Raw genomic sequence first — 18,947 nt, 5'->3', positions numbered from 1 at the left:
ACGCCCAATTTTTCAGTTTTTGATTTGTTAAAAAAGTTTGAAATATCCAATAAATGTCGTTCCACTTCATGATTGTGTCCCACTTGTTGTTGATTCTTCACAAAAAAATACAGTTTTATATCTTTATGTTTGAAGCCTGAAATGTGGCAAAAGGTCGCAAAGTTCAAGGGGGCCGAATACCTTCGCAAGGCACTGTACTTACAGCCGTTTTTATCATTTAAATAATCATGTGTATATTCATTGATTCTTATAAATGTTGATCCTTAAACTTGAGTGTCGTTTCTCTACCTAGTTTTATAGCAAACCAAGTGCAAGGGCTGCCGTTTTGTTATTTTTCAAATCAAGGAGTAGGCCTTTAAATTTAACTAAAGAAATGCAGCTGCTGGTTTTGAAAATGATCAGTTTACTTGTCATATTTAGGCCAGTGACGTCTGAGCTCCTGGACCATGGCTTCGAGCCCACCAGACGCTGTTACCGGCTGTGTATTAGAATGTTTCGCTGCTGTCAAGCAGCAGTTCTGCAAGCTGGTTTAGCGGGGCCTGGCTTGGTCACCCCAAGATGTCACGGAGCAGAGGGGCAGCCAGAGTTCTCCCGTGCCTGGATAGGAGGGTTCTTCCAGGAGAGACCTGAACCCCTTCCTGGAGGACGCTCTGCTATAGGGATACCTGAGGAGACACCTGCCCAGTGAGGTGTGTGTGTATCCCATACTAATGTTTCAGAATGGATAAAACATTATGATGATGCTTTATCTGTTAGTCACTAATGTGATGGTGGTTTGTTCAGACATGTGTGTGTTTGGGGAGCAGTTGGTGCTTGGGTCGGGTTGGGAGTGAGGTCGGTTGGTGACCAATGATCCCTGGGGTTGCCATGTCGAATGCATCGTCACCTCCCCCGCCTGGCTACACATGAAGGACCTATCAGCACAGGAGGGGCTGGTCGCCATCAGATACGAGAGGACATACGTGGAGTGGTGTTGGGAGACACCTGACCCTTACACACCCTGAAACCTCACCTATTAACCCATCTTTTCCCAAACCTGTCCTGTGGACCCCAAGGGGTGAACATTTAGGTTTTTGTCCTCGCACTACACACCTGATTCCACTTATCAACTCCTCATCAAACCTTTATGGAATCAGGTATGCAATGCTAGGACAAAAACAAACATGCGTACCCCTTTGGGTCCTCAGGACAAGGATGAAGAAATGCTGCCCTCACTTGACGGTCACCAACACAGAGAATATGAAAACAGTAACCGTAATCTCAGAAGCTACTCATTGGAATTTTGTGACATGGCATTATGAAAATTCCATGCATAGAGAGTTACATATTCATAAACTAATGATGATGTTGTTCCAGTCAGGTATACCAGATGTGTAAGCTGTACCTGTACTCTCCCTCCTCTGGTCTCTACGCCTGTCCACTGACTATGACTGATGGAGCTGCCAAGGTTATACAGGTGTGTGTGTGTCTGTCTATCTTTTTGTCTGTCTGTCTGAATTTACTTTCATGGAACTGATTATTACTGCTCATGTTGGAATAGGTGATGTGGGTGTGAAATTGGGATTCATAAGCTTGTCTGTGTGTGGGGCAAGGCTACATCGAGGACACAGGACTACCTGCAATTCTCAGAGGTGCTCAGGTAGGTGATCACATGACACACATCTGTCTTTCTGAAGGCATACTTACTGGTTTACGTTATGGAGTAAATATGTTACTCTTAATGGATGAAGTGGTTTCCTACTCTCACTCTTTGTTACTCAACAACAACAGAGTGGCAATAGTAAATGTTAGTGTAAGAGTACCTTCTCTCTCTCTCTAGGTGTTGAGTATCTGGGAGGGGACCACTAATATTCTGTCTTTGGATGTGCGTCTCTCGGAGCTCAGGCCTCGTACTGCAGGCCTACGTCACACACATCCAGGTTAGGGGCCCTTAAAGGGATAAAGAGTCATTCAGAGCCATCTAAAATACATGTCTACTGAGTTTAGTTGTTAACTGACTATGACCATTGAAATCAGATTTTGGATAATTAAGTTAGTTTCCGCAGCCTTTGTCTAGTATCGTCTTCCTTGAACCAACAATGAATGGTAGCCAGGACAGACTGTTACTAGTAATACAATTATAAATGCCATTACAACCTCTGTTGATATAATTGCAAAACAAATTCTGACATTCTCCATCTAACTGCCCCCCCAGACCTTCCTGGCAGCAGCCTTCCTGTCTGTGAGATCAGTAGACCGCACCTTCTCTGGTCTGAGAAAGTTTGTTCAGGCCTCAGCTCTCAAACCACCTGGCATCACGAGACTGGCCATACAGCCTGGCACGCATCTATATGGGTACTATACACACAGCAGAGCAATTCATGATCATTTCTGAGCATTGGCATAACAGGAGTAGCACTTATAGCCCATCACCTGGCTTAACCATTGTCACAGTTAGCTTGCCCTGAGGATGTATTGTGACTCCTGCTGTGTGTGTTTTGGGTGCTCTGCTCATTGACCCTGCCTCATGGGAGGGAGCTTCTCACTCTGACATCTATGCTGCTCTCCGGTAAACAAAACAAAAACTTTCCTGGGCCAACACTTGCACCCGCCCCCCCCCCCCCACCACCTTCTAGCTCTGACTCTGCTGATAGCTACTTCATTGAGAAAAAGTGTACTTACTGGGACAGTGATATGTGCTTGTTCCACCTAACCATCTCAAGATTAATGCACTAACTGTAAGTCACCCTGGATAAAAGCATCTGCTAAATTACTAAAATGTAAATGTGAACACACATCAGTCCCCACTACCTGTCCTCACTAGTCCCTCGTCCTTACTTCTTGTAGGCTAATAGTTCTAGCAGTAACTGTGTGTGTGCAGTGTTAGGCGGATTACGTGAAAAATGTAATCCTTTACCGATTGTTATAGTTACATGAAAAATAATCTGTAAAGTAATAATTTACTCAAAAAGAGTAATGTAATCTGATTACTATTGGATTACTTTCATTTCTAATATTTAGGCTACTGATAGTTTGCCGTGTAATTAATATTAGTACATTTAAAGTCCTAAGCACCCACCTTGAATTGAAACCCTGACGTGAGTGCCCTTTGTTCAATATTTGTTGATAAATCCAATTCAGACCTACAGAAAGACCCTCTTCTCTTCTACAGTAAAATAGTGGTTCTTTAAAGACAGTGTTTTTTAAAATTTTGATTGAACCTTTATTTAACTAGGCAAGTCAGTTAAGAACAAATCCTTATTCACAATGATGGCCTAACAAAAGGCAAAAGGCTTCCTATGGGGACTGGGATTTAAAAAATAAATAAAATACAAAAATATAGGACAAAACACACATCACGACAAAAGAGACAACACAACACTACATAAAGAGAGACCTATGACAACAACATAGCAAGGCAGCAACACATGACAACACAGCATGGTAGCAACATGACAATAACAGTGTAGCAACACAACATGGCAGCAGCACAAAACATGGTAGCAGCACAAAACATGGTACAACCATTATTGGGCACAGACAACAGCACAAAGGGCAAGATGGTAGAGACAACAATACATCACGCAAAGCAGCCACAACTGTCAGTAAGTGTCCATGACTGAGTCTTTCAATGAAGAGATTGAGATAAAACTGTTCAGTCAGAGTGTTTGTTGCAGCTTGTTCCAGTTGCTAGTTGCAGCGAACTGAAAATACGAGCAACCCAGGGATGTGTGTGCTTTGGGAACCTTTAACATAATGTGACTGTGTTTTTCCCCTGGTTGCATTTCGTTTTTTATTGTGCAATCAGAAAGCATTTCTTCTTCTTCTTTTTTTACTATGGAGCACACAAAGAAGAGAGTGAAAGTGTACTGCTACAAAGCAGCAAGCAGGAACTCTGTGGAATACCAGAAGGCCAGGGGTAAATGTTTTGGAAGCCTTACCGTTTTGTTCAACCAGTTTGAATACAAAAGAAGCCATCCACACTTAATTGGCTATCAGGAGAACAATAGCATCTTAGAGAGCATGTGAGAGGACTTGAGGGTGAGCTAAATGACAGCAATGCTGACAAAGATATATCAGTTCTTCCTCTTTATATTAGATTAATTCGATCCCAAATGTAATCAACTGTTTAAGAATGTAATTTTAATCTAATTACAATCCTGGCTGATTACAGTTACTTCATATTTGTAATCTGTCTGTATCTGTGACTGTGTGTGCTGTGAGCAGGACTTGTGTTCAGTAAAGGGGGCCATAGGAGACTTTGCCCCTGGACACTGAGCCTACGAAAAGTCAATAAGGAAGTCTGCCATGCAGCCAGGGTCTTTGTGCCAATTTCAGAATGTGGTATGTGAACGTTTTTTTAATACGAGTGTCTTTATGTATTTGTACCTTGTAATTAGCCATTATGTATGAGTGCATGCTATGTCCTGACCTGTTGAAGAATAAAGACTTTCTGATGAAGAGATGAATCACCACCCAGACTCATTTCTGTTTGACCTGTAGCTGTCAGTGGGTTATCAGACAGTGAGAGCACACACACACACACACACACACACACACACACACACACACACACACACACACACACACACACACACACACACACACACACACACACACACACACACACACACACACACACACACACACACACACACACACACACACACACACACACACACACGGTGTCGGACTTACAGTACCATTAGGCAACTAATGCAATTGCCTGGGGCCTCATAACACAAGGGTGCCTTGTGAACTGGGCATCATTTTGTTTAATAATTCATTATTTTGGTTCTTCCTCCTTTGCTCCTCTGGCCCTCCTCCACTCGTGAGTCATCACCGATGACAAACCGATCTAATTTGTCTCTAGTTTTTGAACAGTTGGATCTATTAGTTATTACCCCATGCCGGAAAGCTATGACAAAACCGCAATAGAAAACGATGCAGATCTTTTTTCTACACACAATTATCTCCCTGATGTTTTCCCAAACTTTCCAATACCTTTCTGATGCAAATAAAAAAATAATTACACCTTTCCCATATTCAAGTCATTTGAAATATCTTATTAGTCTTATGAACATAGAAACCTGGTTGTAGTTTGTATCTGTGCTAGAATGGTTGAAAAGTTCATAAAATGAAATAATATATTAGTATTGGTCGATATTGCAAAGTCAATATCAGATAAAGGCCTGTATTGGCCCAGAATCCCTAAATCGAAAGTGTAAAAACGGATAGAAAATATGCAGGCTAGAAATGATAATGAACCTAGGACAAGGCTACAGTGCCTTGCGAAAGTATTCGGCCCCCTTGAACTTTGCGACCTTTTGCCACATTTCAGGCTTCAAACATAAAGATATAAAACTGTATTTTTTTTGTAAAGAATCAACAACAAGTGGGACACAATCATGAAGTGGAACGACATTTATTGGATATTTCAAACTTTTTTTAACAAATCAAAAACAGAAAAATTGGGCGTGCAAAATTATTCAGCCCCCTTAAGTTAATACTTTGTAGCGCCACATTTTGCTCTGATTACAGCTGTAAGTCGCTTGGGGTATGTCTCTATCAGTTTTGCACATCGAGAGACTGAAATTTTTTCCCATTCCTCCTTGCAAAACAGCTCGAGCTCAGTGAGGTTGTATGGAGAGCATTTGTGAACAGCAGTTTTCAGTTCTTTCCACAGATTCTCGATTGGATTCAGGTCTGGACTTTGACTTGACCATTCTAACACCTGGATATGTTTATTTTTGAACCATTCCATTGTAGATTTTGCTTTATGTTTTGGATCATTGTCTTGTTGGAAGACAAATCTCTGTCCCAGTCTCAGGTCTTTTGCAGACTCCATCAGGTTTTCTTCCAGAATGGTCCTGTATTTGGCTCCATCCATCTTCCCATCAATTCTAACCATCTTCCCTGTCCCTGCTGAAGAAAAGCAGGCCCAAACCATGATGCTGCCACCACCATGTTTGACAGTGGGGATGGTATGTTCAGGGTGATGGGCTGTGTTGCTTTTACGCCAAACATAACGTTTTGCATTGTTGCCAAAAAGTTCAATTTTGGTTTCATCTGACCAGAGCACCTTCTTCCACATGTTTGGTGTGTCTCCCAGGTGGCTTGTGGCAAACTTTAAACAACACTTTTTATGGACATCTTTAAGAAATGGCTTTCTTCTTGCCACTCTTCCAAAAAGGCCAGATTTGTGCAATATATGACTGGTTGTTGTCCTATGGACAGAGTGTCCCATCTCAGCTGTAGATCTCTGCAGTTCATCCAGAGTGATCATGGGCCTCTTGGCTGCATCTCTGATCAGTCTTCTCCTTGTATGAGCTGAAAGTTTAGAGGGACGGCCAGGTCTTGGTAGATTTGCAGTGGTCTGATACTCCTTCCATTTCAATATTATCGCTTGCTCAGAATAATTTTGCACGCCCAATTTTTCAGTTTTTGATTTGTTAAAAAAGTTTGAAATATCCAATAAATGTCATTCCACTTCATGATTGTGTCCCACTTGTTGTTGATTCTTCACAAAAAAATACAGTTTTATATCTTTATGTTTGAAGCCTGAAATGTGGCAAAAGGTTGCAAAGTTCAAGGGGGCCGAATACTTTCGCAAGGCACTGTATATATTTGAAAACAACTGAGCTTTTTCTGGCTCGCAAATTACTTTTGACTAAGAAATCTGTGTAGCTCTTCATTTAGTTTTAAAATCCCAATGTGGCCCTCAAGACGAAATTACATATATATATATATATTTTTTTTTACACTTTAGCAGATGCACTTACCTAGGGCAATTTCAGTAGTGAGTGAGTGCCTTATTGTACTTTTTCCCATACTGGTCCCCTGTGGGAACTAAACCCACAACCCTGACATTACAAGTGCCATGCTCTACCAACTGATCCACAGGGGACTCACCCCAATGCAAAGACCTTTACAAGTGTGATAATTTCAGTTAGTATTTTCATTCTTCTTTGTTCATCACAGAAAAGACCTGGCTCCGAACAGCTCTTCATTCAGTAGCCATGATTGCTTTAAATGGGTGGTTGTCTCACTGGCCTCTACCTGGGGCCTCCAAATCATCAAGTCCGCCCATTCACACACACACCCGAAGTCGTCTGTCTGGACGGCTCCTCATTAAAATAGTGGGATGGGTTTATATTTGGACGTCAGAGTTTAGTCTAACTGATGACGTACCCTTGGAGGAGTGACCGCGAGTCAGACGTTTTGGTACATATTGTTCACGGACGTTTCTGAAAACTAGAACTGATATAATGTCAACAACTAGAAAAAAACGAGCTTTCCGCGCTTATTTGTAGCGAGTAGCCTACAACATAAAGAGTTGGCTGTCACAAAGGGTTGGTCAAGCAAGCTCTGTTATGAATTATTGCTGATCAGGGTGCCTTCAATCTGTCATTGCAACATTTAGTTTACAGCAACAAGGAACACTTTCAATTCTCCAGTATTCTATTCTCAGGTCTAATCCAAACCACCAAACCGACCTCCCACCAGTCTGATGTGGCAAGGAATCGGAATGCATGTATTTCCTGGACGGAGTAAAATATGACATCTCGGGTTGTATTTATATCCGTGTTGCTGCTGTTGTGGTGTCACTGTCGCCATGTTTTGGGCTCCGGTGATTCTGGGACCGGGATAGTTCCGTCTCCAGACCGATCAGCCGACGGTGCTGATCTGCTCTCTATGGGGACCATGGTGGACACACACTCCGCGATGTTACGTCAGGGAAACACAGATGAGGTTAGACTGGTAACGAATTAGATTTCAACCTTGAATCTCAAGCTTTGTAACTCAATTTTCCCGACAGATGCACCCTGAAATATCTGATTTGCCACGTTTAGTGGTGTTGAGCAATAGCTGCACAACTGGCCAACTATTCAAGTAGGCAGGCATGCGCATGTTGTATCTGGTCTCGTGACCGTTGTTTGTGAGGTCAACCTTTTTGCTTTAAGTTCAATTTTATATTATTTTCCGAGTGTTTTAAATCCTTCTCTCATTTCCTTCATGTGCACTGCAATGAAATAACACATGACATCCACCATATTGTTATATTTCACGTTAACATTTGATATTTTAGTCATTTAGCAGACGCGCTTACCCAGAGCGATTTACAGTAGTGAGTGCAATCTTTTCATACTTTTTATTTTTTTCTCCGTACAAGTGTGTTCTGCTCAGTGCAGTAGATCATTGATGACGATGTATTTATTTGAAAGCTTCCCCTCTCTTCCAGTGTGATGTAGTAATTAAGTATTTGTGTGTGTGTCTTCCAGTGTGATGTAGTAATTAAGTATTTGTGTGTGTGTCTTTCAGTGTGATGTAGTAATTAAGTATTTGTGTGTGTGTCTTTCAGTGTGATGTAGTAATTAAGTATTTGTGTGTGTGTCTTTCAGTGTGATGTAGTAATTAAGTATTTGTGTGTGTGTCTTTCAGTGTGATGTAGTAATTAAGTATTTGTGTGTGTGTCTTCCAGTGTGATGTAGTAATTAAGTATTTGTGTGTGTGTCTTTCAGTGTGATGTAGTAATTAAGTATTTGTGTGTGTGTCTTTCAGTGTGATGTAGTAATTAAGTATTTGTGTGTGTGTCTTTCAGTGTGATGTAGTAATTAAGTATTTGTGTGTGTGTCTTTCAGTGTGATGTAGTAATTAAGTATTTGTGTGTGTGTCTTTCAGTGTGATGTAGTAATTAAGTATTTGTGTGTGTGTGTCTTCCAGTGTGATGTAGTAATTAAGTATGTGTGTGTGTCTTCCAGTGTGATGTAGTAATTAAGTATGTGTGTGTGTCTTCCAGTGTGATGTAGTAATTAAGTATTTGTGTGTGTCTTCCAGTGTGATGTAGTAATTAAGTATGTGTGTGTGTGTGTCTTCCAGTGTGATGTAGTAATTAAGTATTTGTGTGTGTCTTCCAGTGTGATGTAGTAATTAAGTATGTGTGTGTGTGTGTCTTCCAGTGTGATGTAGTAATTAAGTATGTGTGTGTGTGTGTCTTCCAGTGTGATGTAGTAATTAAGTATGTGTGTGTGTGTGTCTTCCAGTGTGATGTAGTAATTAAGTATGTGTGTGTGTGTGTCTTCCAGTGTGATGTAGTAATTAAGTATGTGTGTGTGTCTTCCAGTGTGATGTAGTAATTAAGTATGTGTGTGTGTGTCTTCCAGTGTGATGTAGTAATTAAGTATGTGTGTGTGTGTGTCTTCCAGTGTGACATTGTGATGAACCTGAGTGCTGCTGATCGATGTGCGTTTGTGAAGGCCACTCCAGACTGCAGTATGGAAGACAGCTTCATCAACTACCTCAAGATGGCCTTCTGTCTACTACCACCCAACCTAACACCCCTCACTATCACACTCTGCGTAAGCACACTGTGTGTGTTTTTGTGTGTGTGTGTGTGTGTGTGTGTGTGTGTGTGCGCGTGCGCGTAGACCATTATTACATGCGTTATTACAGGCATTATACACAAATTTGTCATTAGCAAGTGTTCTTAATCAGAATTACCTACATGCATTCAAATAAGGAATCTGAAGCAACCTCAATCGGGGCTAGTATCATGAACACGAATAAAAGCTGCCACTTCCCCTTGTTCTGAGTAGAGCTTCCTCAAACTGAGCCATGCAGTAAAACTCATGAGTCAGGGTTTAATTCAGGACTTCTTCTCACAGAGCTGAGTTAGTCTGGGTTACTTACTCCCCATAGGCCCATACTGTATTCACCTCATAGGCTCAATACTGCACACTTTACACTGTTCTTAGCCCATATACCTAGTCGTATATACTAGTGATTTTGGGGGGGAGAAAGAGACTCAATACCTGCTTGTCGATATGAAAGTTATTTTTATAAACACTGATATTTCAGCCATGTCAGAAAACTAATCTAACTAATCTCTTTCCCCACCTCTCTACAGATTATCTGGTTGTTAATCTTGTTCATAGTTCTCGGACTGACGGCGTCAAAGTTGTAAGTTTCTCTCACATGTTCTGTTTCCAACATATCTTTTCTGAACATGAGTTTTGTAACACTCTCTCTCGCTACCTGTACACTGGCTGTAAAGAGATAGGTATTGTTTGTAACTGTGTTCCGCTGACTGCAGTTACAACAGTGTTGTGTTCCGCTGACTGCAGTTACAACAGTGGTATCTCCAGCAGTTCACCCAGTAGTCACTTGACCACTAGAGATAAGTGTGTCATGGTTAAGGTGTGTGTGTGTCTTTTGTTTTCCTCTCAGGGACATAAGAGTTGCAGTGTTTCTGTTCACCTCTAATGTTTGTGATCAGGTCATGTGATTGATCACATGCATCACAGACAAAGCAGCTGCTCTTTGTGTTTGAACAGTGAAAGCAGAAGCAGTGGTATCAACCAATGAACAGAGCAGTGTTTGATTGAAAGTAAACGGCACAGAAATATTTGAACAGTGCTTGGACTCTGTCAGGGTGTGTTCTATGTTAGCTATTGATTGGTTGAAGGTGTATCTTTGTGTTTATTCTCTCTGCAGCTTCTGTCCCAACCTCTCAGCCATCTCCTCCAGCCTTCGACTCACACACAACGTGGCTGTATCCTTCTACAGGCCTCTCTCTCTCTCTCTCTCTCTCTCTCTCTCTCTCTCTCTCTCTCTCTCTCTCTCTCTCTCTCTCTCTCTCTCTCTCTCTCTCTCTCTCTCTCTCTCTCTCTCTCTCTCTCTCTCTCTCTCTCACACACACAACATATTTCCATGCAGTCTGCTTTAAATGTGCTTAAATTATCACCATTGTTACACACACACACACAACATATTTCCATGCAGTCTGCTTTAAATGTGCTTAAATAATCACCATTGTTACACAGACACACATACTCATGGACAAACTCTACTCCAGTACCAGAAGTGTTTTCCCTAAATGTGTGTGTCAGGGTGTGACGTTCCTGGCGCTAGGAAACGGAGCTCCAGATGTCTTCAGTGCCACTGTGGCCTTCTCCCGTCCACACACCGCTGGCCTGGCTATAGGAGCACTGTTTGGTACATGCACACACACACACTGCCTGGCTATAGGAGCACTGTTTGGTACATGCACACACACACACTGCCTGGCTATAGGAGCACTGTTTGGTACATGCACACACACACACACACACTGCCTGGCTATAGGAGCACTGTTTGGTACATGCACACACACACACTGCCTGGCTATAGGAGCACTGTTTGGTACATGCACACACACACACTGCCTGGCTATAGGAGCACTGTTTGGTACATGCACACACACTCACTGCCTGGCTATAGGAGCACTGTTTGGTACATGCACACACACACACACACTGCCTGGCTATAGGAGCACTGTTCCGTAAACACACACAGAGTTTAATCCCTCGCTCCCTTCATTCATAGGAGCGGGTATCTTTGTAACCACGGTGGTCGCCGGGTCTGTGTCATTGGTCAAACCCTTCACTGTAGCGTCCCGCCCCTTCCTGCGGGATGTCATCTTCTACATGGCTGCAGTCTTCTGGACCTTCATCATCCTCTACAGAGGAACTATATCACTGGGAGAGACACTAGGTACACAGACAGACAGACAGAGAGACACTAGGTACACAGACAGACAGTCAGTCAGTCAGTCAGTCCACATTCAACATTACCCTGGGAGCTAAACAACACCAGACGCTTCTTGATTCATAGACACTGTGTTCCGTGTACTTCAGAAGGTAGGAAGACTAGTCACGCTGATGGTTGGGGTGGAATAAGTGTTTGTCTGTTTCTCTCTGCAGGGTACCTTGGGCTGTATGTGGTGTATGTGGTAACAGTCATTGTGAGTGCCTACATCTATAGTCATCAGAAACACTCAGCAACTAGAAGTTCCATCCAGAGCTCAACACACGCACCAGCTGACACACACGTACCAGGTGACACACACACACATATTATGTTCTTATATCCACGTGGGGACCTAAATGTTATCCATTCAAAGTCCTATTTACCCTAACCCTTAAGCCTAACCCTTACCATAACTGTAGCCCTAACCCAAATGCTAACCCTAACCTGTAGTCCTAACCCTAACCTATCCCATAAGCTTAAAATAGCCTTTGTACTCATGGGGATGTGGGAAATGTTCCCCAGAGGGAGAATTTTCCTTGTTTTACTAACCTTGTGGGGACTTTGGGGGATTTTTAGGTCCCCACAAGTATAGCAGAACTAACACACACATACACACACCTACACCCTGTGTGTCTGACAGTTGATTCTCTCTGCAGAGCTCCAGACGTCTGAGTCAGACCAGGCTCCTCTTTTATCTAATGGCAGCATCCAGGAGGGCTATGGTAACAACCACAGTCACTGTGCACATTCCACTAAGTTATACATCTGGGGTGTGCTACGAGAACCAATTCAGTCGAGTGTGTGTGTGTGTGCGTATATAGACAGTGAGTACCGTCCCCTGCTCCCCTACTGTGAGTCGACCAGTTCCATCCTGCTGAATTCTCTAAACCCTGTGGACAACAGGACCTGGAGGAGGAAGACCTGGCGCTGGAGGACTGTGAAAATACTGAAGGTGTGTGTGCATGAATGTATGTGTGCGATTTGCTGGTTGCAGATCTGAATGTGTGTCTTTGCACTTTTCATTTGCAGATCTGTAGGAATGAGGGTTAAGGGTAAGGGGAATGGACAAGGGTTGGAAACAGAGCTAGAGCTTGACAGGAGCATCAGTGTGTGTTTGAGTGCGAGTGGTTTGCTGAGCTGCAGTTCCCCCCATAGATGCCACTGGAGTTGCTGCTGCTGCTGACTGTTCCAGTGGTGGATCCTGACAAAGAAGACAGGAACTGGAGAAGACCATTAAACTGCCTCCACCTGATCACTGCGCCGCTGGTTTGTGTGCTCACCTTCAGCTCCGGAGAGTGTGAGTCTGCACGCCTGTGGGGGTCAAAGAACCTTCATCTCTATTCCTCTCCAGAGGAAGTGTGTTAACTGACTGGACTGGTGTTCTCTCTCTCTGTAGACGGTTTGTATCTGATCGAGGGTCAGTTTCCTGTCTGGGCGTTGACTTTGCTCTTTGGCCTCTTCCTCTCCGCCATAGTCTTCCTCACCACTTCTAATGACCAGCCACCGGCATACCACTTAGTAAGACACACGGACTCATTCGTTCACTCTGTCAATGTTTTTGTTTCTGCTAGGTGTTGTGGTGTTTGTATAATGTGTGTTTCTTTTCAATAGGTGTTCTCTCTGTTGGGCTTTGTGGTGAGTGCGATGTGGATCAGTGCTGCAGCCTCGGAGGTGGTCAGTATCCTGCACATGCTCGGTGTGGTCCTTAGTCTTTCCAACAATTTACTGGGTCTCACACTGCTGGCCTGGGGAAATAGCATTGGGGGTGAGACACACGCACACTGCGGTTACCGCTGCCCTCACCTACTAAATATACAAAAGATATACAAAAGACAAACAGACTGCTTACTTATTGTGGTGTTGAATCTGTTTGTTTCGGTTCCTAGATTGTTTTTCTGACATCACCATCGCCCGCCAGGGCTACCCACGGATGGCATTATCAGCCTGCTTTGGGGGAATCATCTTTAGTATCCTTTTGTGTGCCTGCTGTGCAAGTTAAAAGCGAGTGTGTGTATGTGTCTACTGGATGTGTGTTTGTGCAAGTTAAAAGCGAGTGTGTGTGTTTGTGTCTGCTGGATGTGTTTGTGCAAGTTAAAAGCGAGTGTGTGTGTTTGTGTCTGCTGGATGTGTTTGTGCAAGTTAAAAGCGAGTGTGTGTGTGTCTGCTGGATGTGTTTGTGCAAGTTAAAAGCGAGTGTGTGTGTGTCTGCTGGATGTGTTTGTGCAAGTTAAAAGCGAGTGTGTGTGTGTCTGCTGGATGTGTTTGTGCAAGTTAAAAGCGAGTGTGTGTGTGTGTGTCTGCTGGATGTGTTTGTGCAAGTTAAAAGCGAGTGTGTGTGTGTCTGCTGGATGTGTGTTTGTGCAAGCGTGTGTGTCTGCTGGATGTGTGTTTGTGCAAGTTGCAAAAGCGAGTGTGTGTGTGTCTGCTGGATGTGTTTGTGCAAGTTAAAAGCGAGTGTGTGTGTGTGTGTGTTGTGCTGCGAGTGTGTGTGTGTCTGATGATGTGTTTGTGCAAGTTAAAAGCGCGAGTGTGTGTGTGTGTGTCTGCTGGATGTGTGTTTGTGCAAGTTAAAAGCGAGTGTGTGTGTGTCTGCTGGATGTGTGTTTGTGCAAGTTAAAAGCGAGTGCGTGTGTGTCTGCTACGTGTAGGTCTATGCAGTCATTTGTGCATCATGTTTCTGCCCTTGATCATGTTCCTTTCAGACATGCTGATTGGAGTGGGCATTGGCTGTCTGATACAGATGTTTAACAACGAGCCAGTGGTGACGGTACGTCTGCTCTTAGCTTCAGTACCATTCACCTCATATATGAACAAAAATATAAACGCAACATGCAACAATTTCTAATATTTGACTGAGTTCATATAAGGAAATCAGTAAATTTAAATACATTAATTAGGCCCTAATCTATGGATTTCACATGACTGGGAATACAGATATGCATCTGTTGGTCACAGATACCTTTATAAAAACAGTCAGTATCTGGTGTGATCACCATTTGCCTCATGCAGCACGACACATCTCATTCGTGTAGTGTTGATCAGGCTGTTGATTGTGGAATGTTGTCTCACTCCTATTCAATGGCTGTGCGAAGTTGCTGGATTTTGGCAGGAACTGGAACACGCTGTCGTACACGCCGACCCAGAGCATCCCAAACATGCTCAATGGCTGACATGTCTGATGAGTATGCAGGCCATGGAGGAACTGGGACATTTTCAGCTTCCAGGAATTGTGTACAGATCCTTGGGACATGGAGCCGTGCATTATCATGCTGAAACATGAGCAGTGGAGGCTGCTGAGGGGAGAACGGCACATAATAATGGCCAGAAGGGAGCAAATGGATACCATTCCACTGATTCCGCACCAGTCATTACCACGAGCCCATTCCCCAATTAAGGTGCCACGAACCTCCTGTCGGATGAATGGCATGGCAATGGGCCTCAGGATCTCGTCACAGTATCTCTGTGCATTCAAATGACCATCAATAAAATGCAATTATGTTCGTTGTCTGCCCATACCATAACCCTACCATCGAGCACCCTGTTCACAATGTATACATCAGCAAACCGCTCGCCCACACGCCGCCGTACACGTGGTCTGCGGTTGAGGCCGGTTGGCCAAATTCTCTAAAACAACGTCGGAGGCGGCTTATGGTAGAGAAATAAACATTAAAGTCTCTGGCAACAGCGCTGGTGGACATTCCTGCAGTCAGCATGCCAATTGCACACTCCCTCAAAACTTGAAATATCTGTGACATTGTGGTTTGTGACAAAACTGCACATTTTAGTGGCCTTTTATTGTCCCCAGCACAAGGCGCACCGTGTAATGATCATGCTGTTTAATCAGATTCATGATATACCACACCTATCAGGTGGATGGATTATCTTGGCAAAGGAGAAATGTTCAGTAACAGGGATGTAAACAAATTTGTGCAAAAAAAATGTGAGCAAAATTAGTACGTATGAAAAAATGTTGGGATCTTTTAGTTCAGCTCATGAAACATTGGACAAACATTACATATTGCTTTTATTTTTGTTATATTCTTGTTCAGTGTATATATACACAGTACCAGTCAAAAGTGTGGACACACCTACCCATTTAAGGGGTTTTCTTTCATTTGACTATTTTCTACACTGTAGAACAATAGTAAAGACATCAAAACTATGAAATAACACATATGGAATCATGTTGTAACCAAAAAAGTGTTAAACTAATCAAAAAATATTTAAGATTCTTCAAAGTAGCCACCCTTTGCCTTGATGACAGTTTTGCACACTCTTGGAATTTTCTCAACCAGCTTCACCTGGAATGCTTTTCCAACAGTCTAGAAGGATTTTCCACATATCCTGAGCAGTTGTTGGCTGCTTTTCATTCACTCTTCGGTCCAACTCATCCCAAACCATTTAATTTCATTTGGGTTGAGGTAGGGTGATTGTGGAGGCCAGGTCATCTGATGCAGCACTCCATCATTCTCCTTGGTCAAATAACCCTAACACAGCCTATAGGTGTGTTGGGTCATTGTCCTGTTAAAAAACAAATGATAGTCCCACTAAGCGCAAACCAGATGGGATGGCGTATCGCTGCAGAATGCTGTGGTAGCCATGCTGGTTAAGTGTGTCTTGAATTCTAAATAAATCACTGACAGTGTCACCAGCAAAGCATCCTGAAACCATCACACTTCCTCCATGCTTCACGGTGGGAACCACACATTCGTAGATCATCCGTTCACCTACTGCGTCTCTCAAAGACACAGTCTTTCGAACCTAAAATCTAAAATATTGTACTCATCAGACCAAATTACAGATTTCCACCTGTCTACAGTCTCCTCTGAACAGTTGATGTTGAGATGTGTCTGTTACTTGAACTCTGAAGCATTTATTTGGGCTGCAATTTCTGAGGCTGGTAACTAATGAACTTGTCCTCTGCAGCAGAGGTAACTCTGGCTCTTCCTTTCCTGTGGCTGTCCTCAAATTTTCCAGATTGTCTGACCATCATGTCTTAAAGTAATGATCAACTGTCGTTTCTCTTTGCTTATTTGATTTTTTCTTGCCATAATGCGATACCAAATAGGGCTATCTTCTGTATACCACCTCTACCTTGTCACAACACAACTGTTTGGCTCAAGTGCCTTAAGGAAAGTAAGAAATTCCACTAACTTTTAACAAGGCACACCTGTTAATTGAAATGCATTTCAGGTGACTACCTCATGCAGCTGGTTGAGAGAATGCCAAGTGTGCAAAGCTGTCATCAAGGCAAAGGGTGTCTACTTTGAAGAATCTCAAATATAAAATATATTTTGATTTGTTTTACAATTTTTTTGGTTACTACATAATTCCATGTGTTATTTCATAGTTTTGATGTATTCGCTATTATTCTACGATGTAGAAAATACAAATAAAGAAAAACCCTTGAATGAGTAGGTGTGTCCAAACTTTTGACTGGTACTGTATATAAGCTGTTTGTAACTGTCTGAAATAAGCATTTTGTAGAGGTAGTGACCAGAGAATTGAACTGATACTCCCCTCTTGCAACAGCTTGATTTTATTTGTGTGTTAAAATGTGCCAAAGGTTAGTTTCTAATTTATTTTCTCCACCCCCCCTCTCGCTCTAACCCCCACCCCTTTACACCACCCAGTTGGAACCAGAGGGTTTGTTGACCTGGGTTCTAGCAGGTTCTCTGGGTCTCTCTCTGGTCTTCTCCTTCATCCTAGTTCCTCTGCGTTGTTTCCACCTGGGCCGGGCCTATGGAATCTTCCTCCTGCTCTTCTATGCAGTCTTCCTCCTGATTGCGCTGCTCACAGAGTTCGGCTTTATCCACACCTGAAGCCTGTACGAGATGGTTTGGACCAGTCTGATAGAGCCACCTGTGAACACTGACCAGACGGGTTTGAGACCTGAGAGACTTTCCTCTTCCTGGGAGAGATGGAGTCACAGCCAATCACACTGTGCCTTAACGGAGTTGGAACCAATCAGACTGTGATTTAACTTTTGTCTGTTTACACTGACTATATTTTTTATATTTAGATCGCCATTAGCTGTTAAATAAGGACCAGCTTCTCTTACTGGGGTCCACACAAAACAATTACACACATATACAGAAATAACAGTAACACACAGTTTTAAAGTAACCCATGTACTGACAAGGAGTAAAAAAAATGAAAAAAAGATGCAGTAGCACTTTAAGGGAATTTTCTCCTTTCAATCAATGTGAATGTAGTGTCTCGTAGTGAGAAACACTGCTGTTTGGAATGGTTGATGTGAGTCAATTGTATAAAATGTGCTCTTTTGTGGGCCTCCCGAGTGACACAGTAGTGCTACCTGTGCCACTAGAGATTCTGGGTTCGAGTCCAGTTTCTTTCGCAGTCGGCCACAACCCGAGAGACCCATGGGGCGGCGCACAATTGGCAGGAATGTCCTTGTCCCACCGCGCACCAGTGACTCCTGTGGCAGGACGGGCGCAGTGCACACGGAGAAGGTCCCCAGGTGTACAGTGTTTCCTCTGACACATTGATGTGGCTGGCTTCCGGGTTATGTGGGCATTATTGTGTCAAGAAACAGTGCAGTTTGGTCGTGTTTCAGAGGACGCACTGTTCTCGACCTTCGCCTCTCCTGAGTCCGTACGGGAGTTACAGCGATGGGACAAGACTAAACTACCAATTGGGAAAATATTCCCCCCCCCCCTTCTTTAAAAAAAAAAAAATGCTATTTGCAACACATTAGATCATTTTGATTTCCTACTGAATTTTAAATAATATGGCTTAGAAACACCTACAGTGGGGCAAAAAAATATTTAGTCAGCCACCAATTGTGAAAGTTCTCCCACTTAAAAAGATGCGAGAGGCCTGTAATTTTCATCATAGGTATACTTCAACTATGACACAAAAGGAGAGAAAAAATCCAGAAAAATCACATTGTAGGATTTTTTATGAATTTATTTGCAAATTATGGTGGAAAATAAGTATTTGGTCACCTACAAACAAGCAAGATTTCTGCCTCTCACAGACCTGTAACTTCTTCTTTAAGAGGTTCCTCTGTCCTCCACTCGTTACCTGTATTAATGGCACCTGTTTGAACTTGTTATCAGTATAAAAGACACCTGTCCACAACCTCAAACAGTCACACTCCAAACTCCACTATGGCCAAGACCAAAGAGCTGTCAAAGGACACCAGAAACAAAATTGTAGACCTGCACCAGGCTGGGAAGACTGAATCTGCAATAGGTAAGCAGCTTGGTTTGAAGAAATCAACTATGGGAGCAATTATTAGGAAATGGAAGACATAAGACCACTGATAATCTCCCTCGATCTGGGGCTCCACGCAAGATCTCACCCCGTGGGGTCAAAATGATCACAAGACCGGTGAGCAAAAATCCCAGAACCACACGGAGGGACCTAGTGAATGA

At 43.0% G+C, this 18,947-nt stretch overlaps 1 protein-coding gene across 2 annotated transcripts; it reads left to right on the top strand.

The window, feature by feature from the left end:
- The first annotated feature begins 7,184 nt into the window (after positions 1–7,184).
- On the top strand, positions 7,185–17,712 carry LOC124034251 (mitochondrial sodium/calcium exchanger protein-like). Of its 2 annotated transcripts, none has more exons than XM_046347169.1 (15): positions 7,185–7,731; positions 9,186–9,338; positions 9,887–9,939; positions 10,474–10,531; positions 10,869–10,974; positions 11,344–11,511; positions 11,721–11,855; positions 12,204–12,269; positions 12,369–12,499; positions 12,703–12,844; positions 12,944–13,065; positions 13,159–13,312; positions 13,434–13,514; positions 14,250–14,314; positions 17,181–17,712. In XM_046347169.1, the coding sequence occupies exons 1-15, from the start codon at positions 7,537–7,539 to the stop codon at positions 17,367–17,369; spliced, it is 1,818 nt and encodes a 605-aa protein (XP_046203125.1). In that variant the 5' UTR covers positions 7,185–7,536; the 3' UTR covers positions 17,370–17,712. The 2 variants fall into 2 exon arrangements, with proteins under 2 accessions (XP_046203125.1, XP_046203127.1); XM_046347171.1 differs by lacking the exon at positions 7,185–7,731 and adding an exon at positions 7,965–8,107.
- Positions 17,713–18,947: the final 1,235 nt, after the last annotated feature.

This window comes from Oncorhynchus gorbuscha, linkage group LG04 (genome assembly GCF_021184085.1).
Source record: "Oncorhynchus gorbuscha isolate QuinsamMale2020 ecotype Even-year linkage group LG04, OgorEven_v1.0, whole genome shotgun sequence".
Lineage (NCBI taxonomy): Eukaryota > Metazoa > Chordata > Actinopteri > Salmoniformes > Salmonidae > Oncorhynchus > Oncorhynchus gorbuscha.
Note: the sequence above shows the minus strand (reverse complement) of the source record. Positions and strands in the feature narration are given on the sequence as shown.

Coding starts and splice junctions, on each gene's coding strand:
- LOC124034251 (XM_046347169.1), top strand. CDS start 7,537: ATGACATCTCGGGTTGTATTTATATCCGTGTTGCTGCTGTTGTGGTGT. Junction 12,270..12,368: donor CAGCATCCAGGAGGGCTATG/GTAACAACCACA, acceptor GTGCGTATATAG/ACAGTGAGTACCGTCCCCTG. Junction 14,315..17,180: donor ACAACGAGCCAGTGGTGACG/GTACGTCTGCTC, acceptor TACACCACCCAG/TTGGAACCAGAGGGTTTGTT.